Here is an 18,539-nt window from a genome sequence, read left to right as displayed (position 1 = left end):
AAGGACAAGATGAGAGGAAAATAAGGTAACGACGCGACTACACCAAATCAGTAGTTTTATAAAGTGGAAATTTCCGTCGCTATGTAACGACGGATTTAACGATACAATACAATAAAATTTAAGTAACGATCAAAATAAATATTGTATTTAAAGTAACAATACGATATAATACAGCATATTACAATCACCCAAACAAGATTACCACTAGGAATAAGTAATAAATTATGATTTTAAATTTAATACACTAGAAAAAAAGCATTAATCGTGAAAACCTATTTATATAATTAATTGACTTATTATTACAAGTAAATGACAACTAACACGTGATATTCATAAATTATTAGTCCTATCTTGGATACATATTTTCTGACAAAAAGGGAAGAAATAAAAAATAAGTTGAGAAAATAAAGAAATAATTAGAATCAGTTCATATTTATACCTTATCCAATTCCTCAAATTTGAAAGGGCATATGCGCTTTCATGGATCCCTGTTGGTTTCTCTATATCCACATGTTCCTCCCCACAGAGCAAACACAAGACTACTGATTCACTGAAACCTTTACCAAAACATAACCATTGATTCATCCCAATATAGAACTCAAGAAGAAGAAAAGAACTTTTTTGAATGGCTTCAGCAACCACAAGAGCTTCTTTCACATTCACACCTAATTCACTCACACAACCATCATCTCCAAAACCCAAACCCCACCTCACATTCCCACCTTTTCACCTCAAATCCCACTCAATTTCCTCCTTTTACAGAAACCCAATTAGAACCCAATCATTCAGCTCACTTCCAAAGTCCATTGATGTCTCCAAAGAAGACAAACCCATCTCAGAACAACCCACTTCCGAGACACCCACTTCAGAACCCGAGCAGCAGGAGGAAGAGGAAGACAAATTTGACAAGAGGAGGCTTGAGGAGAAGTTTGCTGTGTTGAATACTGGGATTTATGAGTGTAGGTCATGTGGGTTCAAGTATAATGAAGCTGTTGGAGACCCTTCTTATCCCATTCCTCCAGGTTTGCCGTTTGATCAGCTGCCGGCGGATTGGAGGTGTCCGACTTGCGGCGCTGCGAAGAGTTTCTTTGATAACAAGAGCGTGGAGATTGCTGGTTTTGCTCAGAATCAGCAGTATGGGTTAGGTGGTAATACTCTTACCTCTGGCCAAAAGGCATTGCTTATATATGGTGGACTTTTATTGGGCTTTGTGTTCTTCTTGTCTGGTTATTTTCTTCAATAAGAGAGATTATATGAGAAAATTTTGAAATTAGTATATGCGTGCGCGTGCCTGTATAATAATTGTACATGGTTTAGAATGGAATTTCTCATTTTAACATTGGGCAGAAGTCTATATATAACATTCATTTTGAGGTGTAAGTCGGTCTGGTTGAGTTCATAATTGGCTTATTCTAGCTTGGCATAATTTCTCAACAAGGTATGGGTTCGTTCAATGGTGGTTTCTTATAATATGAATCAAAGCTCAAGCAAGGTTTAATCTAGTTAATCATGAGTACTGACCAGAATATGCCAACCTTCACGAGTGACTCGTGTATCGCTTTTTCAAGTATGATTGCTCTTGCTCATGTTGATCAAGGAAACTGAAGGAAAACTTAAGGTATTTGAACAATGGCATAGCAGTAATTGGTAAAATGTGGCTCGAACATGCTAATACAATGCACCATCTCTGTTTAAACAACATTCTTAATTTATCGTGAGCAACGGAAACTATTCTTTTCTTTTTTAGCATTGATTCGTTTGTATTGCTGTATCGTCACTGGATTTTACAATATTTTCTTTGGCAATTAGCGATCTTGTTATGTTGGTTCTCACTTGGATACCCTAGAAAGAGTACTAAGAATTCTATGAAGACAAGGTATTTTATTCTATCTCTACTGTTACATCTAAAACTCTTTGTGCTTTTTCTAATTTTCTTTACCATTTTCAACTTCCTTTTTTTGTGGTTGAGATGTGTGCTTGGAGCTCCACCTCTGTTTGTTTCAATTTCCAAGGGTGATCCTGAGAGAAACCATCTTTTACCTTCTCGTAAGATTTAGTGCTCAGTAAGTCTCCCACACTATTAGGAAGTAATATAGCTTGACAGAGGCAAACTCAGTTAGACTATTGCTTTGATCTCTCTATGTCATGTCATTGAAAAATGAGAAAGCTTTGTTTATGAGATCGTGTCTGTAATGTAGTTCTTCCTTGACACTGTCCATAAGCTACATTTGTTTCTCATTCCTTTTGCTTTGGTTTTCTTTGATGATGCACTGGCCAATTTGGATAAATTAGGTGCTAGGCCTTGGTGTGTTCCTCCAACATCTTCACTTCAATATTACAGTTTTTTTAACGCTTGCGCATGGTTTCTTTTGATATTCCTTGTCATTCTAATCTTGATATAGTTCCAACAGGCCTATTCTTTGACTCTCCTATAGTGTATAGTATATTCTTTCCATCTTCTTACTAGGATAGTTATTCTAACAACAAACTACCTAGCTTAGCTAGTTGGCAGCTCTGCATCGTGAACTGCATCGGAAAGGGCATCCGATCTCTCTTTTATGGGTTGTTTCCCTCGTATCTGTCCTATCCGAGTTAGCCCTCCCAAGCCGACAAAGAGGTGAATCATCTGATCTTGAAATAGGTCATCCCGGCTATCCTGATCTTTTATATGTGCATTTCGTTGAAGAATACTGTATATTAAAAGGAAAAGCACCAAGGAGGTGCATGAGTTACATGTACAAAAAAGAAGCACCAAAAGTAAGAATGCCAAGGATTTAGAAAAGATGTACCCAAAATGAGAAACTAACTGAGTTTGATATAGTCAGCCGTGGATGGATTAGTTGTTTACCAAGTGGATGGATTCCTCTCCAATATTGCCGCTTGTTTGGTGAAAGGCAGTTCTAGGTTTGACTTCCTTAAGGATGAAGTTTATTTGTCAAGAAAAATGAAGCGAACGAAAAGGAAAGCCATTTTCTGGCGTGTGTTTGTTTGAATTGAAAGGGAAAATTTAAATTATGAAGAAAGTAGTTGGTCTGAACTTTGTTTCAAGGAAAAGTTGCAGTTTATAGACTATGTTTTTGGGGCTTTGTGATTTTATTATTTGCATTTTTGGAATAGACACTTAAACTTTACATTTCAAAAATTGGTTTAAAATACTTGACTTAACAGGATCTGTTGATTTTAACAAAACTTGGAGGATGACCAATTATCAAGATCACCAAATGGAGGATTAGCCGTGGAAAATGGCCCTTGGAATTCATCTTCATCCACCACAATTTTAATTGTCTAACAGGAAATGCAAATCCTTCAATTAATGTAACAGAAATCAAAATGCAAAAATAAATACGTTGCATATCCAGATAGTTAAAATTTTCATTCAAATAATAATATTTTTAGTTAAACATGTTAGATTTCCAGTCAGCTCTTTTATGCAAATCCTCAGGAGATGGATTTGGATTATCAGCAGCTAAATAGAAACCACTCTCTTCTACTACCCACAAACACAGACCATTTTTATAATTATGTGCACATGGAGAAGTATTATTAAATACATCGAAAAGTTGATACTTTGAACCCCAATAAAAGTGACAATAGAACTCAGTAGTACCAAAATAATTCCATTTAAATCTGAAACTAAATTCCTCATTCACATTAAGAGTACGAAGGCCAAAGTCATTTTCTCCAGACTGAATCCGATAACTCAATTTCTCAGAGTTATTTGGGAGGTTATTGCGAATGACAACAGTAAATTTGGGGCTAAGGGTAAAGCCATTTATCAAGTGCATGTAGTTAAATAACAAAAACAGTATGAAAAAGAAGGATTTTGACTCAAGATGAGAACTCATTCTAAGAGTACTATAACTTGGAAATGTTATTTTATTTAATGGTTCTGAAAGACGAGTGTACAAGACTTATATATACACATAACCAATATACCAACTAAACTTCTGAGCTACCAACCTATATGTGCCCTCAACTAATTTTTTAGTTAGAATAGTGATTTACAAATAAATTACTTATATACACTGACTGTGTGGATTATATTTATAGTATCAAGTGTTTTGATTGGCCATAAAAGGTTATTTGCTTTGTTTTGTAGGTAAATTAGCCACTATAGACAATTACCTGTTGTTGCATGTCATATTGATTTGATGGTGTAGAAAAAGCTACAAGGATTCAGCTTTTAAGACTCCTACAACTAAATTCCTTGCATTAATAAAATTATGGGTTCCATATTTAGTAGGCGTTGAAATTTAAGTGGTTTTAGCACATCATATGCACATAGACATGTGTTCTACGTTACAAATATTGGGTTTAGTTGAATCAATTGAACCCAAGCTTTATTCGCCTCCGTATTAGAATAATGATTCTAGCTATGCATCGACAAAATCAGCCAAAAGAAAGAGCAAAAACTGTCACAATTGGCAATGGTAAATTTAGGATTTTTTTTAGCCCTCAAGGATTGATGGATTGGTTGGGTTAGTGGTTTCTACGTGGGAGGGATCGATTCCCATCACCAATAGCTTCATAAGTCAAAGCTCGTCGCACCAGACTTGTCTAGTGCAATTTATATCTCCTGTGTGATTTGCAAGTTATTGCACAATGAGCATGTTACTTAATATGAACCCGAAAAATAGCGGCTGTGAATTTCCTCACAATATTTCAAGATAAAGAATTTAGGATTTTGAAACTCAGCCGGCCATTTATTAATCAACTCGTTGTAACATTGCAGTTACAACAGGAAAGAAAGTCAGACTCTTTCAGCAGAAAGTTTGTACGATTACCTATTTAGAGTTTCCAAGAAAGATCAAATTACGTATGATATTTTTTAAGCCAAATGATAATGATTCATATGGAATAAATATTGTAAGGATAAGGTTAATATAAAACGAAAGCCATTGAATATTGCAATTAAAGATTATGCTTTAACTGGGTTAGAGGTTTAATTCTCTACCAAATACATAAACATCTAAATTTCAACCAGTAAATGTTTTGCAATTTAATTAGGTGTTCCATACCTAAGTCCTCCATCTTTTTTTCCTTTTGAATGTTGCAAAAAATCAAACTAAGATCAATTAGAAACGAGAGTATTATACATGTAGATTCAAGAGTTAACAATTTTACCACTTAAGTAAATAAGAATAAGGGAAAATTTATCTCTTATTAGAATCACCATACCGTTTATTGAATTGTTTGTAGTTTCCTCCCCGCCATTGTATATTTTTATGATTAGTCAAAGAGGACTTAGGATTACTCTGAATAAATTACTCTTGCATAAAAAAAAAAACGTTACCTCATCAATATATCAATATATCGACATTTGCACATGCATAATACGTAATTACTTGCGTTTGCTAAATATTTTTCTGTATATTTATTTCATATGCTCGTTCTAATCTGGACCTCTTCTAAATTACTTACAAACTATAATTCATATTAAAAGAGTATAGGAAATGAGTGTTTTTATATGAGTTTTTGGCCGAACCACAAAATTATAAACCTAACAAAAGCGAAAGCATCCACGAGGTTTTGTTTTCTTCCCCATAATCAGAAAGAACAAAATGGATTCTTAGCAGGCGTTTGGAAATAAATTCCAAGATGTTTTTTCAAATTTAAAATTTTACTAAAATTTGATTTGAAAATGGAGTTGTGTTTGGTTATAATTTTTGTAACATATTTGGATGTATTTTTTGTAAAACCATGAAGCATGATTTATACCTCACAATTTGTAAAAAATATCAAAATCACCCCGACTTGATTATCCTACTTGAAACAAACAATCAAACCTGGTGAGTGTTTTAGCTTTATGAACAATCTCTAATAGAAGTTGTAGTGGCTCATTCAGGTAGATATGTCTGCTGCTTGTGTTTTGTATCTTTTGTTATGGAAGAGGAAAGTGGGTAGTTGTAACTAGCGCTGTTCAAAATCGAACCGAAACCGTTAACCGAACCGAACCGATGGCTTATTGGCTTATTGGTATCGGATTATCGGGGTAATGGATGGTGAACGGATTGAGATTTTATAATTAACGGCTTAACGGTTTGGGGGCGGATTACTCAATTTTCTTATCGGGTAAACCGTTAACCCGTTATTTTTTTTTTATATTTATACTTTTACTCTTATATATATATAAAATACTATTGAAACCCCTATGTATTTACACTTTGTTTGACCAAAACAGGCTTGATGTCACTTTCTATCCGCCATAGGTACTTAAGAATGCACCACATATTAGATGGAAAAGCTGCCAAGACTTGTACTTCTTCCCTCGCAGAACAAACAGAAGAGGAATTCAAAGGAAAGGTTATCACTGAGGGGGTTGAAATATGATAATCCTTTCTCACACAATTCTTTGTCATGCAACTTAGCAAGTGTGGCCATTATATGTTCTAATACCTTTTGTTAGATGAACAGAAGGATGATTGATAAGTTTTGTTGAATTGATCAGCGATCATATTGTAGTGCAATGAACTAGAAGTACTTGAATGGATTGTCTGGTTTTATGCCTTTTTTTAAAATATGCTTTTCTGGAAGAACGAATGTTTGATTGATTACTGAACTTGGTTAATACATGTATGAGTAGTCCTGAAGATTCTTCAATTCAAAAATACAGTTTGGTTAGATCTTAGATGGTATTAAAAATTGGGTATTGATTTGAAATTATTTGGTATTGATTGAATGATTATTCAAAAAATTACTATTTGGTTTAGCCGATAAGCCGCCCGATAACTGTTAATCCGATACCAATCTGCCTGTTGTCTTATTGGATGGCTAGCGAATTACTATATTTATAATCCGATAACCGTTAAGCCGAACCGTTAAACATAATTATCCGCCCGATAAGCACCCCTAGTTATAACTTGTAGGTGCTACCTAGATTTAAAAATTGATTGGGGTTCTTTTATAAATTAAAAAAATATAGGATAAATTTGTAAAAATTAAAAATACCAAATTTCCAATTTTCCATTGAAAAACAAGTCCTGGGCAATTTTTCAAATTCGAAAATGCATTTTCAACTTGGATTTAAAAAATTATAAAATTTTCATAACCAAACATTGTTTTTGATTTTTTTTTTTTGAAAAAAAAAAAAATTCTTATGTCCAAACGGGTTAGATTATTCTAACTACTATTACTACTAGTAATAAAAATAACAATAGTAATAATAATAATGAAAAAGGTTACACAATTATAAGAACATGAAAATGAAAAGTTATTTCTTAATCCATTTTTAAATAAAAGCTAAACAAATTATTTTTTTCACTACGATTTCCTAGGGATTAAATGTTTGAAAAGTCTAATTCTACTTTTTTTTTCATAAAACAAGTGTATTTATTCTGATACAAAGTTTGTTGTTTGTTACCGGCTATTTTAATTTATGATATGATGTTAGTCAAAGAGGACTCATTCAATTGAAAATTGAATAAACTATATAATGAGTGAGCGCTCTCCACTTTAATATAAGAGTATATTTTGGACAACTTGCACATCACATAATAATGTGTATTAATGTATTAATACACCCATTTTGATCTTTTGTTCATATGTGTTTTTGATACTGTGTTGTTGTTGTTGTGTTTTTGCAGAATCACAAGATAAGGAAGCTAGCTAACTTCAAAGCATCCACTAGGTAATGTTTTTTTCTCCCCATAACCACAACTTAAAGAACCAAATTGTGTTCTTGAATTATTTCGTAACTTTCTAAATTTCTTAACTAGTTGAATTCTTCAGAAAAGGCCCTGCTTGAGTGGTTTATGTAAGTGGGTGTCTGCTAATTCATCCCATTCCAAGTTATAGAAGCAATTACTAATAAATACCTGTTTCTTTAAAGCTCACTATGTAGTCGATCACCTAATCAAACAATGTGCTGAAATTTTTGCTGTAACTTAAATTACTTTGGGGGTTTCATTTTTGGTAGTTCTCAGCTCCTAATGTAATTTATCTTAATTTTATGCTATTTCTTGTGGAAAATATCTGGGGTTCCTTCTCAGTTTCATGCTACCTTAGTTGCACTTGATGTAAATTTTATGTTAGCTGATATTCAGTATCACGTTTTGTTCATAATATTCATTTGTTATTACCAGTCTTGAGAAGTTTATAGTTTTCATTTCAATTAAGGGAACAAACTATGTCCTTCATTGTAATTGGTTGTACTCTATTCTGATATCTCATTTGGTCTCCACAGAAGTCAATTCATGGCATTTGATTTCGAGTAAACATTTGTAGTTCCAGATAATCGTGTCCGTTTTATTGGTAAAGCTTAGTAGTTCCTTACTCCCACCTTCATTTTCCTCTATCTTGAGAGACTAATAAAATCTGTGTGGGAAACAAATCTAGCTGGCTTTGTTTTGCTGATTACGTCCTATTTCAGTTGATTCATTTCTTCTTTTTCTTTTTCCTTCTTGTTCTCCTCTTTAAGATACCTGATCAGATTCTTCATTTGTGTTGGCTAATATCATATTTTTCTTCTAACTTCTTCAACCTATTCCAACTTTAGTGTAACTTGTGAAGTAGATGATTTTGTTGTGGTTTCACTTCCAAGAGAGTGTCAAAGATCAAATAGGTTTTTTATTTGTATGGTTGTTATATATAACACATTCCTTATTTGGCTCATCATATGTTGTGGTTTCACTTCCTTGAGAGCGTAGTTGGTTAAGTAGGTTCTCTTCTTCCTATCCTTAACTATGTGTAGCTCTTACATTAGCTAGCTCTTTTTTCTTGTTGCAGCAACTCAGCAAGAAACTATGGAAGAGAAGAGTGATATTGCAAAGGATGTCACAGAGGTAGTTCTCTTTCTGAGATCTTTCTTGATACTCTTTACATCTTTTTTTAGCATCAAATCATCTCATTTTGTTGTTTTCACAATGTTACTAGCTTATCGGGAACACCCCTATGGTATATCTCAACAAAATCGTTGAAGGTTGCGCTGCCCAAATTGCAGCCAAGTTGGAGTCAATGGAACCATGCTCAAGTGTCAAAGACAGGTGTTTATCTTTCAATCTCCTGATCCAGTTTCTTCTTGGGAATTTCTTTCTTCCTGTTTCTAGTGTGAATCGTTCTTATCTAAATCTGAAAATTTTACAGAATTTTTCACCTTAGTTACTGATATGTAGGATGGCATACAGTATGATCAAAGATGCAGAAGATAAGGGCCTGATTACTCCTGGAAAGGTTAGTGAAATTCGTGTGAGAATACTTATTAGGAGGAAAAAGTAACAGCTTGAAGAGATGCTATATGATTCTCAAATACTTCTTCACAAAATCTGATGTGATGATTAAAATAGGCTCAACATAAATTTTCATGTATGTCCATTTCTCTTGATATACCAGGTTATTCAAATTCTGTCTTAAGAGAGATGGAACTTTTACTTTTAGTTCTCTGTGCTCTTAATGATTATTTGCCTGAAAGGCTGAACTGAAATGATTTCCTTGTTTTTTCAAATGTCGAAATAATGGCGGCTGAAGACAGTCCTCCTTGAGGTGACCAGTGGTAATACCGGCATTGGTCTTGCATTTATTGCAGCAGCTCGTGGCTACAAGCTCGTGACAGTGATGCCAGCATCATACAGTCTTGAGAGAAGGATTGTTCTTAAAGCTTTGGGTTCTGAGTTATACATCACAGATCCAGCCAAAGGTATAGATGGTGTGCTTCAGAAGGCTGAAGAAATACTAGATAGGACGCCAAACTGTCATTTCTTTCGTCAGTTTGAGAACCCTGCCAATCCAAAGGTATCTCCTTTACAGATAACTTGTTCATTTGTCATAGAAATGCCATGCTTATCAAGTATCAATTTGCAGATCCATTATGAAACAACTGGACCAGAAATATGGAAGTGCACAGGAGGGAAAATTGATATTTTTATTGCCGGGATTGGAACTGGAGGCACAGTGACGGGAGCTGGAAGGTTCCTTAAGGAGAAGAATCCAGAAATAAAGGTTAGATTATTTGTGAGTGGAATGATGGAAAAAGACGTGGGTATCAAGAGGGTTGACAAGAGGGAAGAAAAGCGGTAATGTTCTTTTTCCTTTTTGTCTTGATTTCTAATTATTTTTGTCTTGTGTACAAACCAGGTATATGGTATGGAACCAGCCGAAAATGCAATTCTGAATGGAGGACAAAAAGGTCAGTCAATTTTTTTCCCCATACTAGTTGTCTCGTCAAATTGATTGGAGCTGTGCTATCATTTTCATAATTGCAGTACTAGTTGGAGGAATTGGGCACAGACTCTTATGGTTATTTTTAAAAGATGCATCTTTCTGTGAACATGAAACACAAGCACATCTCATGATAAAGCAGTACCTATCATATTTGTATTATTTTACTTAAGTAAACCACACCAACTCATTCAAGTTATCACCCTCTTATATTTTAGCATCCAGGTATCTCCCACATGCATTGTATTGTGGCACTAAATGGACTATTCCTCTGCTTAATAAAGCTATTCTGCTAAAGACTAAGTACTGCATTTTTTCATCCAAACTTTTCTGCTGCGAAAAGTTTCCTTCTTTCTTTGTCTTCTCAGAATATCCAGCTAAATATAGAACCTAATATGTCATTACATTAGTCCTATACATTGAATAAACTGTTTTGCCAGCTCATGTCGTACACATTGTTTTCATCACTACTCCTATGAATTATTATTTATCATAGACTGATATGTTTAATTAAATGTATTACCGTTAAAGGGCCACATAAAATCCAAGGAATTGGTGCTGGTTTTGTCCCAGTCGTTCTCGATCTCAGCATCCTGGATGAAGTTCTTCAAGTAAGGCAGTAAACCGTATAAATAGCAGCCAGATTTTTTAAACATTTAAATTTCTGCTCAATGTGTACAAGATTATTCTATCAAGCCTATGTATCTTACAGATAACTCTCTAATCAGATGATGAATCTGCTATGATCTGACTGACAATATCAATTTGGTTAACATAAAACTAATGCATTTACGACTCACATAAACATAGATATAAAGTATGGGAACATAGACCAGATATATATGTAGGACAAAGTTAGATATGTCATTTATTGACAGTCTTGTCTGAATTTATAGAATATTTCCTTAGTTTTCAATGTAAAAAGTTTCCAGCTAACTCTATCTCTGAAACATATCCATTCTCTATTCAACGTAAATTCGTTTGGCTTCCACTGGGGTTACTTGCTATATTTCCTGGTATGATGACAGCTACTGCTTTTACTTGTGTTCAGGTATCTAGTGATGAAGCTATTGAAATGACAAAGCTTCTTGCATTGAAAGAAGGTTTGCTGGTAAGTTCACCAGTCCACAAAGATCCTTCCGAGTCCACACATTTTCCTCTGTTTCATTTGCAATGTGCATTCTGATATGATCACAACTATACTTCATTTTGCTCCTGGAATATTTTCAGGTAGGAATATCGTCGGGGGCTGCAGCTGCTGCAGCGATAAAAGTAGCAAAAAAGCCAGAAAATGCTGGGAAACTCATTGCGGTAAGTTGGATCTATTTCAGTAAGCTGATAGCACTCTTTCTGTGTTTCCTTGAAACTTTTCACTGTCTAATTATTCATTTAATGAGATGAATGTGTATTCGTTGGTTCTGTTTTCTTTTCTTTTCCTTTTTCCCCCTCTTTCCTACACAGTTAGTCATTGATGTACTGTTCTACTCTAAGCAGGAGTATTTTATTTTACTTTGTACTCCCTCTGGTTCATTCCATATGCGACGTAGTACTTGGCATGAAGGTTAATGCTGGAATTTTGTAGTAATTGTTCCACTACCGGTAATTAAAAAAAAGAGAGTAACTTGTACCTGTTGGATAGGAGTATGATCTTCAGCGAACACAAGGAAAAATCTATTTTAGGTGAATTAGAATGCTTGAAAATTGAAATAGACACCTCTTATAGCAGAAAGAAGCAGCTGAATATTTTAACGCAAAGATGATGATAAAGAAATGATAGGAAGTCATATTGTGTGCTTTGAAACATGATTGCAGTAAACATTTACTAGATAAGAATGGGTAAGTATTATTTTTTACTGTCATACGAATCTCTGCTTAAGCATTATTCAGGCTTTTCTTATATATGATGGAATTTTTGGTATCCACATCCTAGTTTGCAAAACAAAGGCCAACCGGTGATACTAACTTGATCTGACTTCAAAGTCCTGTATATGACATGTGCCGGCAGAAGCATGGAAACACATCATACAGAGGTGCTTGCAGCTAAGCATTGTATTGTAATTCTCTATGCAGGTTATCTTCCCTAGTTTTGGGGAACGTTATCTCTCCACCGTGCTGTTTGATTCTATTCGAGAAGAGGTGGCTAACATGACTTTTGAACAATAGTATGCTTCTTTGGACTGAGTGATAGGGTATTGAAGGAAGTTATGTGTTGTAACTTGAGGTTAAATAGAAAATACAACTGTAAGTGTTTCCTCCTAAATAGGTGAACTATTGTTCACAAATACAAATGTTCTCATCATTTGTAAGGTATAAAGAACAATTATCTCTTTGCCTGCGGATATCAACCTCTCTTATTCTAGTGTTCTGCAGTTGTTTGTTATGACTTATGAGTTCCTTGGTTGGCTCTCGTCTCTGCGAGCTCAGCGGCAGCTTGTTGGGCTGGGCAGCCAGCTTGAGTCTGTTCCTGATGCTGGACTTCACCAATGGTAATCACTGCTTCTTCAGCCTAAGATTTTGCTCGTCTCCTTTGTAATTTACACAAGAATTAGCTTTTAACCTCTCTTTTTTCTTGGTGACAACTCCTCCCAAATTAGCTTAACCTTTCTTTTTTCCTTTCAGTTACAAACCCCGCTAAAACTATTTGACTTTAGTTTTTAAAATTCTACCAGCTTCAATTTACAAATTGTATAACAGAACATAAATTTGCAACATTGCTTATTGGAACAATGTAATAGATTAAGCAGGGACACAAATAATTTCTTTCAACCGTTGTGCAACACTTGTCACAAATAAAAGAAAGAAAGAAAGAAAGAGTTGCTACTTTAATAACAAATGAAACACTTTTCAGATTGTAAGGGAAAGTGAAGCTTTCCAGCAAACTGTGTGGAACTAGATAATTACTTCTGTACAGTGTAAAGCATGCATTTATGACTGTAATGGAAAAACATCGCTAACTCCTAGGACGTGCAGAAGAGTCGGGCGAAAAAGTTACATGCTCTTCAAAAAAAAAAAAAACTTCAAACACTCTTCAACCCTTGCACAGAGGAAAGGGAAGAGAAACTGACTAGACAGATTCTCCAAGTATTATTCACTACAATATTACAATCCTATAGCTAAGCCTCAGTTAGGGCTTGTAACAGTTCCTTGACCAAAAAGGCAGGAGAAAACATCAAGTGGGGTTATGCTTTTAAAAGAGAAAAGAAAAGAAAGATTTAAAGTATGGAAAGAAGACAACGGAGAAAATGTCAAAATGGAGAAGAAAATTGCAGGATTAGATATTACAGTAGTTTACTCGGTCGTTCTAGTTCAATTTTTGTTTGAGACTGTTGCTGTTTTGATTATTGTTGGTGCTGGTTGTGGTGTGACTTTGGTTGAGCCTTGCAGCAGCAGCAATAGAAGCAGCCACACCACCAGGACGAGTGCACAAGTTTGGATCATTCCTCAGTTCTGCACCTATCACTCCCTCAGCATCTTTTCGTGTCACTGGCTTATCTGCTGGTAATTTTGTACTCGCGTCCTGCCAAATATAAATCAGGAGATTAGTAACCTGAAAAATAAGGCAGTTTACTTGTTACAACAAGTGAAAATGCGTTGATAACATAGAAGTTCTTTACATTGTCTTATATAATGTTGACAACTCACAAGTAAAAACAATTCCAAATGAAAACAACTATGGAAGACAATTTGAAAGGAATTTAACTTATATATGCTGACAGTTTAAAGAATTTTTACCGCGAGGATTTCAGCCAGTTTTGTTTTCTCTTCCTCTTTGGTAACGCGAGCATTGCGAGTAGCTGCTGACTGAGCTGCAGCAGCTACTCCACCAGGGATAATGTTAGTACGTCCGGTGGCTCTCACTTCTGCCGCCTGTATTGCCGCTGCGTCGCTGTAATCCACCGGCCTGTTTCCGGCGGTGAGAGCAGTGGCTTCAAGGGCTTCACCTATGGTAATGTTTGTTTTTCCTGATGATACTGATTCTGAGCTAAGTGGAGCCTTTTTGTCTTGCCCAAGTACCTTTACGGGTCACATTACAACAAAAAAAAAGTAAGAAAAATATTGATTTAGTGTCACGCTTTACAATGCTTAATTATACCTGGATTTCCCAAATCAAAATTAAGATGATAGATCATATACCGAACAAAAAAAAGAAAAATATTGATTTAGTGTCTCTACACTAACTTGCATAATTATTGAAATATTACTTTCAAACGCCCCTTGCATTGATGACTTTTTGATGAAAACCATTCAAAAGACCAGGAAAAATAAATCATCACTATCAACATCAATTTAATCACTAGCAGAGGCGAGACTAATTTTTCAACCTTCGAGTTCTGAATTTTAGAACGACAATTTCAAGTACAAATAATTGGATTTTAAATTTAATGTGTCTACATATTTGATGAATATGTTAACACAAATATATCATTTGAGCAAAAGTTACTAGGTTCAGCGGCACTCGCATTTGGGCTTCTACCTCTGCCACTGATCACTAGCATGTAAAACATCGATGTGTGTGTATACGCACATGCTCAAAAGAAAATGGTATACAACAACAGCAAAATCAGTGTAATCTCATAAAGTGGAGTCTGGGGAGGGTAGTGTATATAGAAATCTTATCCCGATTCTGATAAACCTTCGACTCAAGGAGAAATGAAAAAGAAGCCGAAACAACAAAACAGTAACAACAACGAGAGAAAATGAATAAAATAACCGAGACATAAAATGGTATCTATGATCAAATATCCGTTCACCATTCAAAAAGATTAAATGAAGCATAGGAGAAAAAGTATAAAAAAGAAAAGGAGAAAAACATATACTGTAGTTTAGAACCTGTCCACCAATTGACTCAGCAACAGCTTTCTTCCGAGCAAGCGCTCCTTGAACATCTACCACAAGATCCTCATGTTTGACGGTTTCTTTCTCGGCTTCATCTGGCTTCCTTGGCTGTTCTTGGCTCATTTTATATTAATGATCTTGATTCAAGAATTAATTATGTAGATATATTTTGATTTAACACCTTTTGTATGTAAATGGTGTTAACGTTTAGTAGTATAAGAGAAGGAAGTCGGGTTGATATAGCGTAAAGTACGCATGGAAAAGATAGTTTCTATGCATAAGAAGCGTCGACAAAAAGGGGGCAGTGTAAAAGGTAAACACGTGGTAGGTGATTTTGTGTAATATGGATTAATATTGTTAGGACAGAAAAAGAGCTATTTTGGTGGAGATGGGAGGCCCTAAACTTATTTGAAAAAACTTTTTGTGACTTTTTCTTTTGGATGTGCTTGTATCTTTAGTTTGGATCAAGAATTTGAAGGGGAAATGTTGTTTATGTTTACTTGTCATTTTACATGCGATCGAAAATTATAGCTACTTGATACAACTTTAGTGTTTTAAGAAATTACAATCAGTTATAATTTTAAAAAATGGCCATACAAAATTGATAGAATGAGAAAATATGAAGTATTTTTTTTTTAGAAACAACTGTCAATTACCATTAACTCCAAAAATATTAAAAATAAAGAGCACCCTCTTTCTGTGTGCAATAGAAAGGCTTCCAACAAACACTGGTATCTAATTACAAAGTAGCTGTTGCACTAATCTTCTACATCTATTGGCTCTTTTCGAGTTCCTAGTAATATCTAAATCTTTCTGCAATCTCCTTTCTAATCTGTAGTGCTACCTCCTCTTAATGTATATTTATGCCTCTAAACAATTTTCAGTTTCTAGCTCGCCAAGTGTGATATATTAAAGCTCCATATATTGCAGCTATCATCTCCTTCATATACTTCTTCCATTAATGCTTTCTTTGTATGCTTTCCAAAACTTGTGTGATATCTCCTGCTGGTAATTTGATGTCTGTCCATTGATTTGCTTCATGTCTTATTGCCTTAAACCAGTTGCAAGCTTCAAACAGATGAGCATTTGTTTCTGTTGCTTGATCGTCGCATAAACAACACCTGACATCAGTTGCTTGTATTTGAAGTTTGAGGAGTCTTTCTTTAGTGAGTAACCTTCCTTGCATTGCCAGCCAGAGTATAATTCTCTGCTTTGGCATATCTAAAGAGGTCCATATTAAATCTTCAAGACTTGGTTTGGCATCTAAGAGTGCAAGATAACTGCTAGTAATGAAATAGTCACCTTTCACAGTAACTGTATACTTATCCTGTGTGTACCATCCCTGCATTTGAACTTTGAGACTATTAATTTTCTTCCGATACCAGCTACAGTCCTCACATATATACCATGCACTCATTTAACCCACAGTGATTCTTTACACACGAGCAGCTGCCATAGCAACTTCCCTACTGAAGCTATGTTCCAGCTACCTTTAATATTCAGACCCCCTAACTTCTTAGGATAACAGACTCTTTACCCAAGCTACCAATGGTATTTTCTTCTTCTCCTCAGAACTTCCCCACATATAGTCCCTACAAATCTTGTCCACCTCCTCAAGACTCTCAGGAAGGATGAAGTATTATTTTCTTGTACATATATTATTAATTTTCTCGTCCATACGAATATTCTGTTTCTTTTTATCCTTTTGTGAATTAAATTCTATAATTTAATGGTATAAAAAAATAATGTAATCAAGTTACTTATGAGACAATTATAAATAAATTTCTAGAAAATTATTAATTACAGACCTAGCAAAAATAATACTAACATATTATAACATGCTACGTAGTACATTGCATTCACAATACAAAAAAGTCACACTTATCACCATTTAGAATTTAACTTTTTTTTCTTTTTATTAATCGATACACACATAAGTATTAGGTTCAGTTTGCCCTCAATTCCGTGTGTCAGAATGGCGGGAACTTTTGGCGCTATTCCACATTTCCTGGTCAGTTATAAACCTCTACATCAGCCTTCTTCCGCAATCTTGAAACCCTTCTCCATCTCCAAATTAAACCACGGTTACAATTTCTTCTCTCGAGCTTTTCCATTTCCACATCTAAACATGGCTGCAAATGGCATCAATTCCTTCTTCCGCTTCAAAAGGCTCTCTGATAATGCTGTCTTGCCCTCCAAAGGCTCCCCTCTCTCTGCTGGCTACGATCTGTCAAGGTTTCCCCCTTTTTCTTTTTCTTGAATTTTATGAACCGATCTCACGAAACTAAATCTTTCCTCAATTTGGTGTGTAATCAATTTTGGGAATCTGTAACTTTTTCCCTCCCTACTTCTGGTGCAGTGCGGCGGAGACAAAAGTGCCAGCCAGGGGAAAGGCTCTAGTACCCACAGATCTTAGTATTGCCGTTCCTCAAGGAACCTATGCCCGTATAGGTATATTCTTTTTTTCCCCCACTTCCTCATACCAAACACACGTAAATAGAAAATGGAAAAGACGATTGATACAAGTTTCAAAAGAGGATTCTACTTTAGATATGCACCTTAAAAAGTTTACCATTTTGCTAAATGAATAAATAAATATATTAGCTGGTAGATAGTTATTTTAAAGTTATATACGACCATTAGTGTAAGGAATTTTTACACTATTAGGTCATTTTTACTTCTTGTATATAGTAACTTGTTTTATTTTTAAAAGTATAAATAAATCCTACAAGGAGCTTACTTGTAGATATCTTTTGGGTTAAGGTTGTATTTATCATTCTTGAATAAATGAATGCGAAGGGTAAAGTGATTAGTTTGTGATTTTTTCTTTTATAGCTCCAAGATCAGGATTGGCATGGAAACATTCAATAGATGTTGGGGCAGGTGTGATTGATGCAGACTATAGGGGAGCAGTTGGTGTTATTCTTTTCAACCATTGTGATGTTGATTTTGAAGTGAAAATTGGTGACAGAATTGCTCAATTGATCATAGAGAAAATCATAGTGCCAGATGTCGAGGAGGTTGATGATCTAGACTCGACAGTTAGGGGCTCTGGAGGCTTTGGATCAACCGGAGTTTGAAATCTTTGGCTTGAATTAGAATCATAGTGGTTACTATATTTACCAGTTACTATTGATGTGCAAATATTTGTAGGTTAGTACATTTGGTTATGTTTTTAGAGATTGGAGCATTTTGGAAAGTGCAGGATGAGTTAAGTCTTTATGCTTCGTCAAGGTTGAGTTGTCTGTTTTTATGTGATATTTTCTTAATTCATGATGCAAGTTAAGGTTTCTTGTTGCACGTATATATGTGACCGGTCGATGAAGAGATTAAAAATCAATACTTGTCTTAAGACATCGAATGACCAGTAAATTGTTCCAATTCTAGGTAGGATATATCGAATTTAAAGAAAATGGAAGTACAACAACAAGGTGATTCCAGTACACAACGACTAGTGTTATAGCTATAAATAAGAGATTTTGTAGATATAGCATGACCGAGTTTCAAATCAATTCAATTCATTTCATCTTATTTACAACTTCCCTTTAAAT

At 34.9% G+C, this 18,539-nt stretch overlaps 4 protein-coding genes across 6 annotated transcripts; 3 read left to right on the top strand and 1 right to left on the bottom strand.

Annotated features, from left to right (window-relative positions):
• The first annotated feature begins 456 nt into the window (after window positions 1-456).
• On the top strand, window positions 457-1,380 carry LOC104093709 (uncharacterized). Its single transcript, XM_009599503.3, has one exon. The coding sequence runs from the start codon at window positions 626-628 to the stop codon at window positions 1,241-1,243; it is 618 nt and encodes a 205-aa protein (XP_009597798.1). The 5' UTR covers window positions 457-625; the 3' UTR covers window positions 1,244-1,380.
• A 6,080-nt stretch (window positions 1,381-7,460) lies between these two features.
• Window positions 7,461-12,918, top strand: LOC104093707 (cysteine synthase-like). 3 transcript variants are annotated; one of them, XR_004506383.2, is made up of 12 exons: window positions 7,462-7,627; window positions 8,725-8,780; window positions 8,872-8,981; window positions 9,111-9,168; window positions 9,463-9,726; window positions 9,796-9,933; window positions 10,069-10,120; window positions 10,684-10,763; window positions 11,204-11,263; window positions 11,383-11,463; window positions 12,223-12,393; window positions 12,513-12,918. XR_004506383.2 is itself a non-coding variant. In XM_070181338.1 (11 exons), exons 2-11 carry the CDS (start codon window positions 8,742-8,744, stop codon window positions 12,122-12,124), a joined length of 924 nt encoding a protein of 307 aa, XP_070037439.1. In that variant the 5' UTR covers window positions 7,461-7,627; window positions 8,725-8,741; the 3' UTR covers window positions 12,125-12,192. The 3 variants fall into 3 exon arrangements, 2 of the variants coding, with proteins under 2 accessions (XP_070037439.1, XP_009597796.1); XM_070181338.1 differs by lacking the exons at window positions 12,223-12,393; window positions 12,513-12,918 and adding an exon at window positions 12,083-12,192 and having other exon boundaries at window positions 7,461-7,627; XM_009599501.4 differs by lacking the exon at window positions 12,513-12,918 and having other exon boundaries at window positions 12,223-12,491.
• A 55-nt stretch (window positions 12,919-12,973) lies between these two features.
• LOC104093708 (late embryogenesis abundant protein 47) lies at window positions 12,974-15,192 on the bottom strand. Its single transcript, XM_009599502.4, has 3 exons — window positions 14,983-15,192; window positions 13,885-14,166; window positions 12,974-13,669 (listed from the first exon to the last, which is right to left on the bottom strand). The coding sequence occupies exons 1-3, from the start codon at window positions 15,109-15,111 to the stop codon at window positions 13,454-13,456; spliced, it is 627 nt and encodes a 208-aa protein (XP_009597797.1). The 5' UTR covers window positions 15,112-15,192; the 3' UTR covers window positions 12,974-13,453.
• Window positions 15,193-17,040: 1,848 nt separating this feature from the next.
• Window positions 17,041-18,292, top strand: LOC104093706 (deoxyuridine 5'-triphosphate nucleotidohydrolase-like). Its single transcript, XM_009599500.4, has 3 exons — window positions 17,041-17,223; window positions 17,348-17,439; window positions 17,824-18,292. The coding sequence occupies exons 1-3, from the start codon at window positions 17,117-17,119 to the stop codon at window positions 18,066-18,068; spliced, it is 444 nt and encodes a 147-aa protein (XP_009597795.2). The 5' UTR covers window positions 17,041-17,116; the 3' UTR covers window positions 18,069-18,292.
• Window positions 18,293-18,539: the final 247 nt, after the last annotated feature.

Source organism: Nicotiana tomentosiformis, chromosome 1 (genome assembly GCF_000390325.3).
Source record: "Nicotiana tomentosiformis chromosome 1, ASM39032v3, whole genome shotgun sequence".
In the NCBI taxonomy this organism is placed as follows: domain Eukaryota; kingdom Viridiplantae; phylum Streptophyta; class Magnoliopsida; order Solanales; family Solanaceae; genus Nicotiana; species Nicotiana tomentosiformis.
The sequence above is the reverse complement of the archived record's forward strand: the minus strand, read 5'-3'. Positions and strand labels throughout refer to the sequence as shown.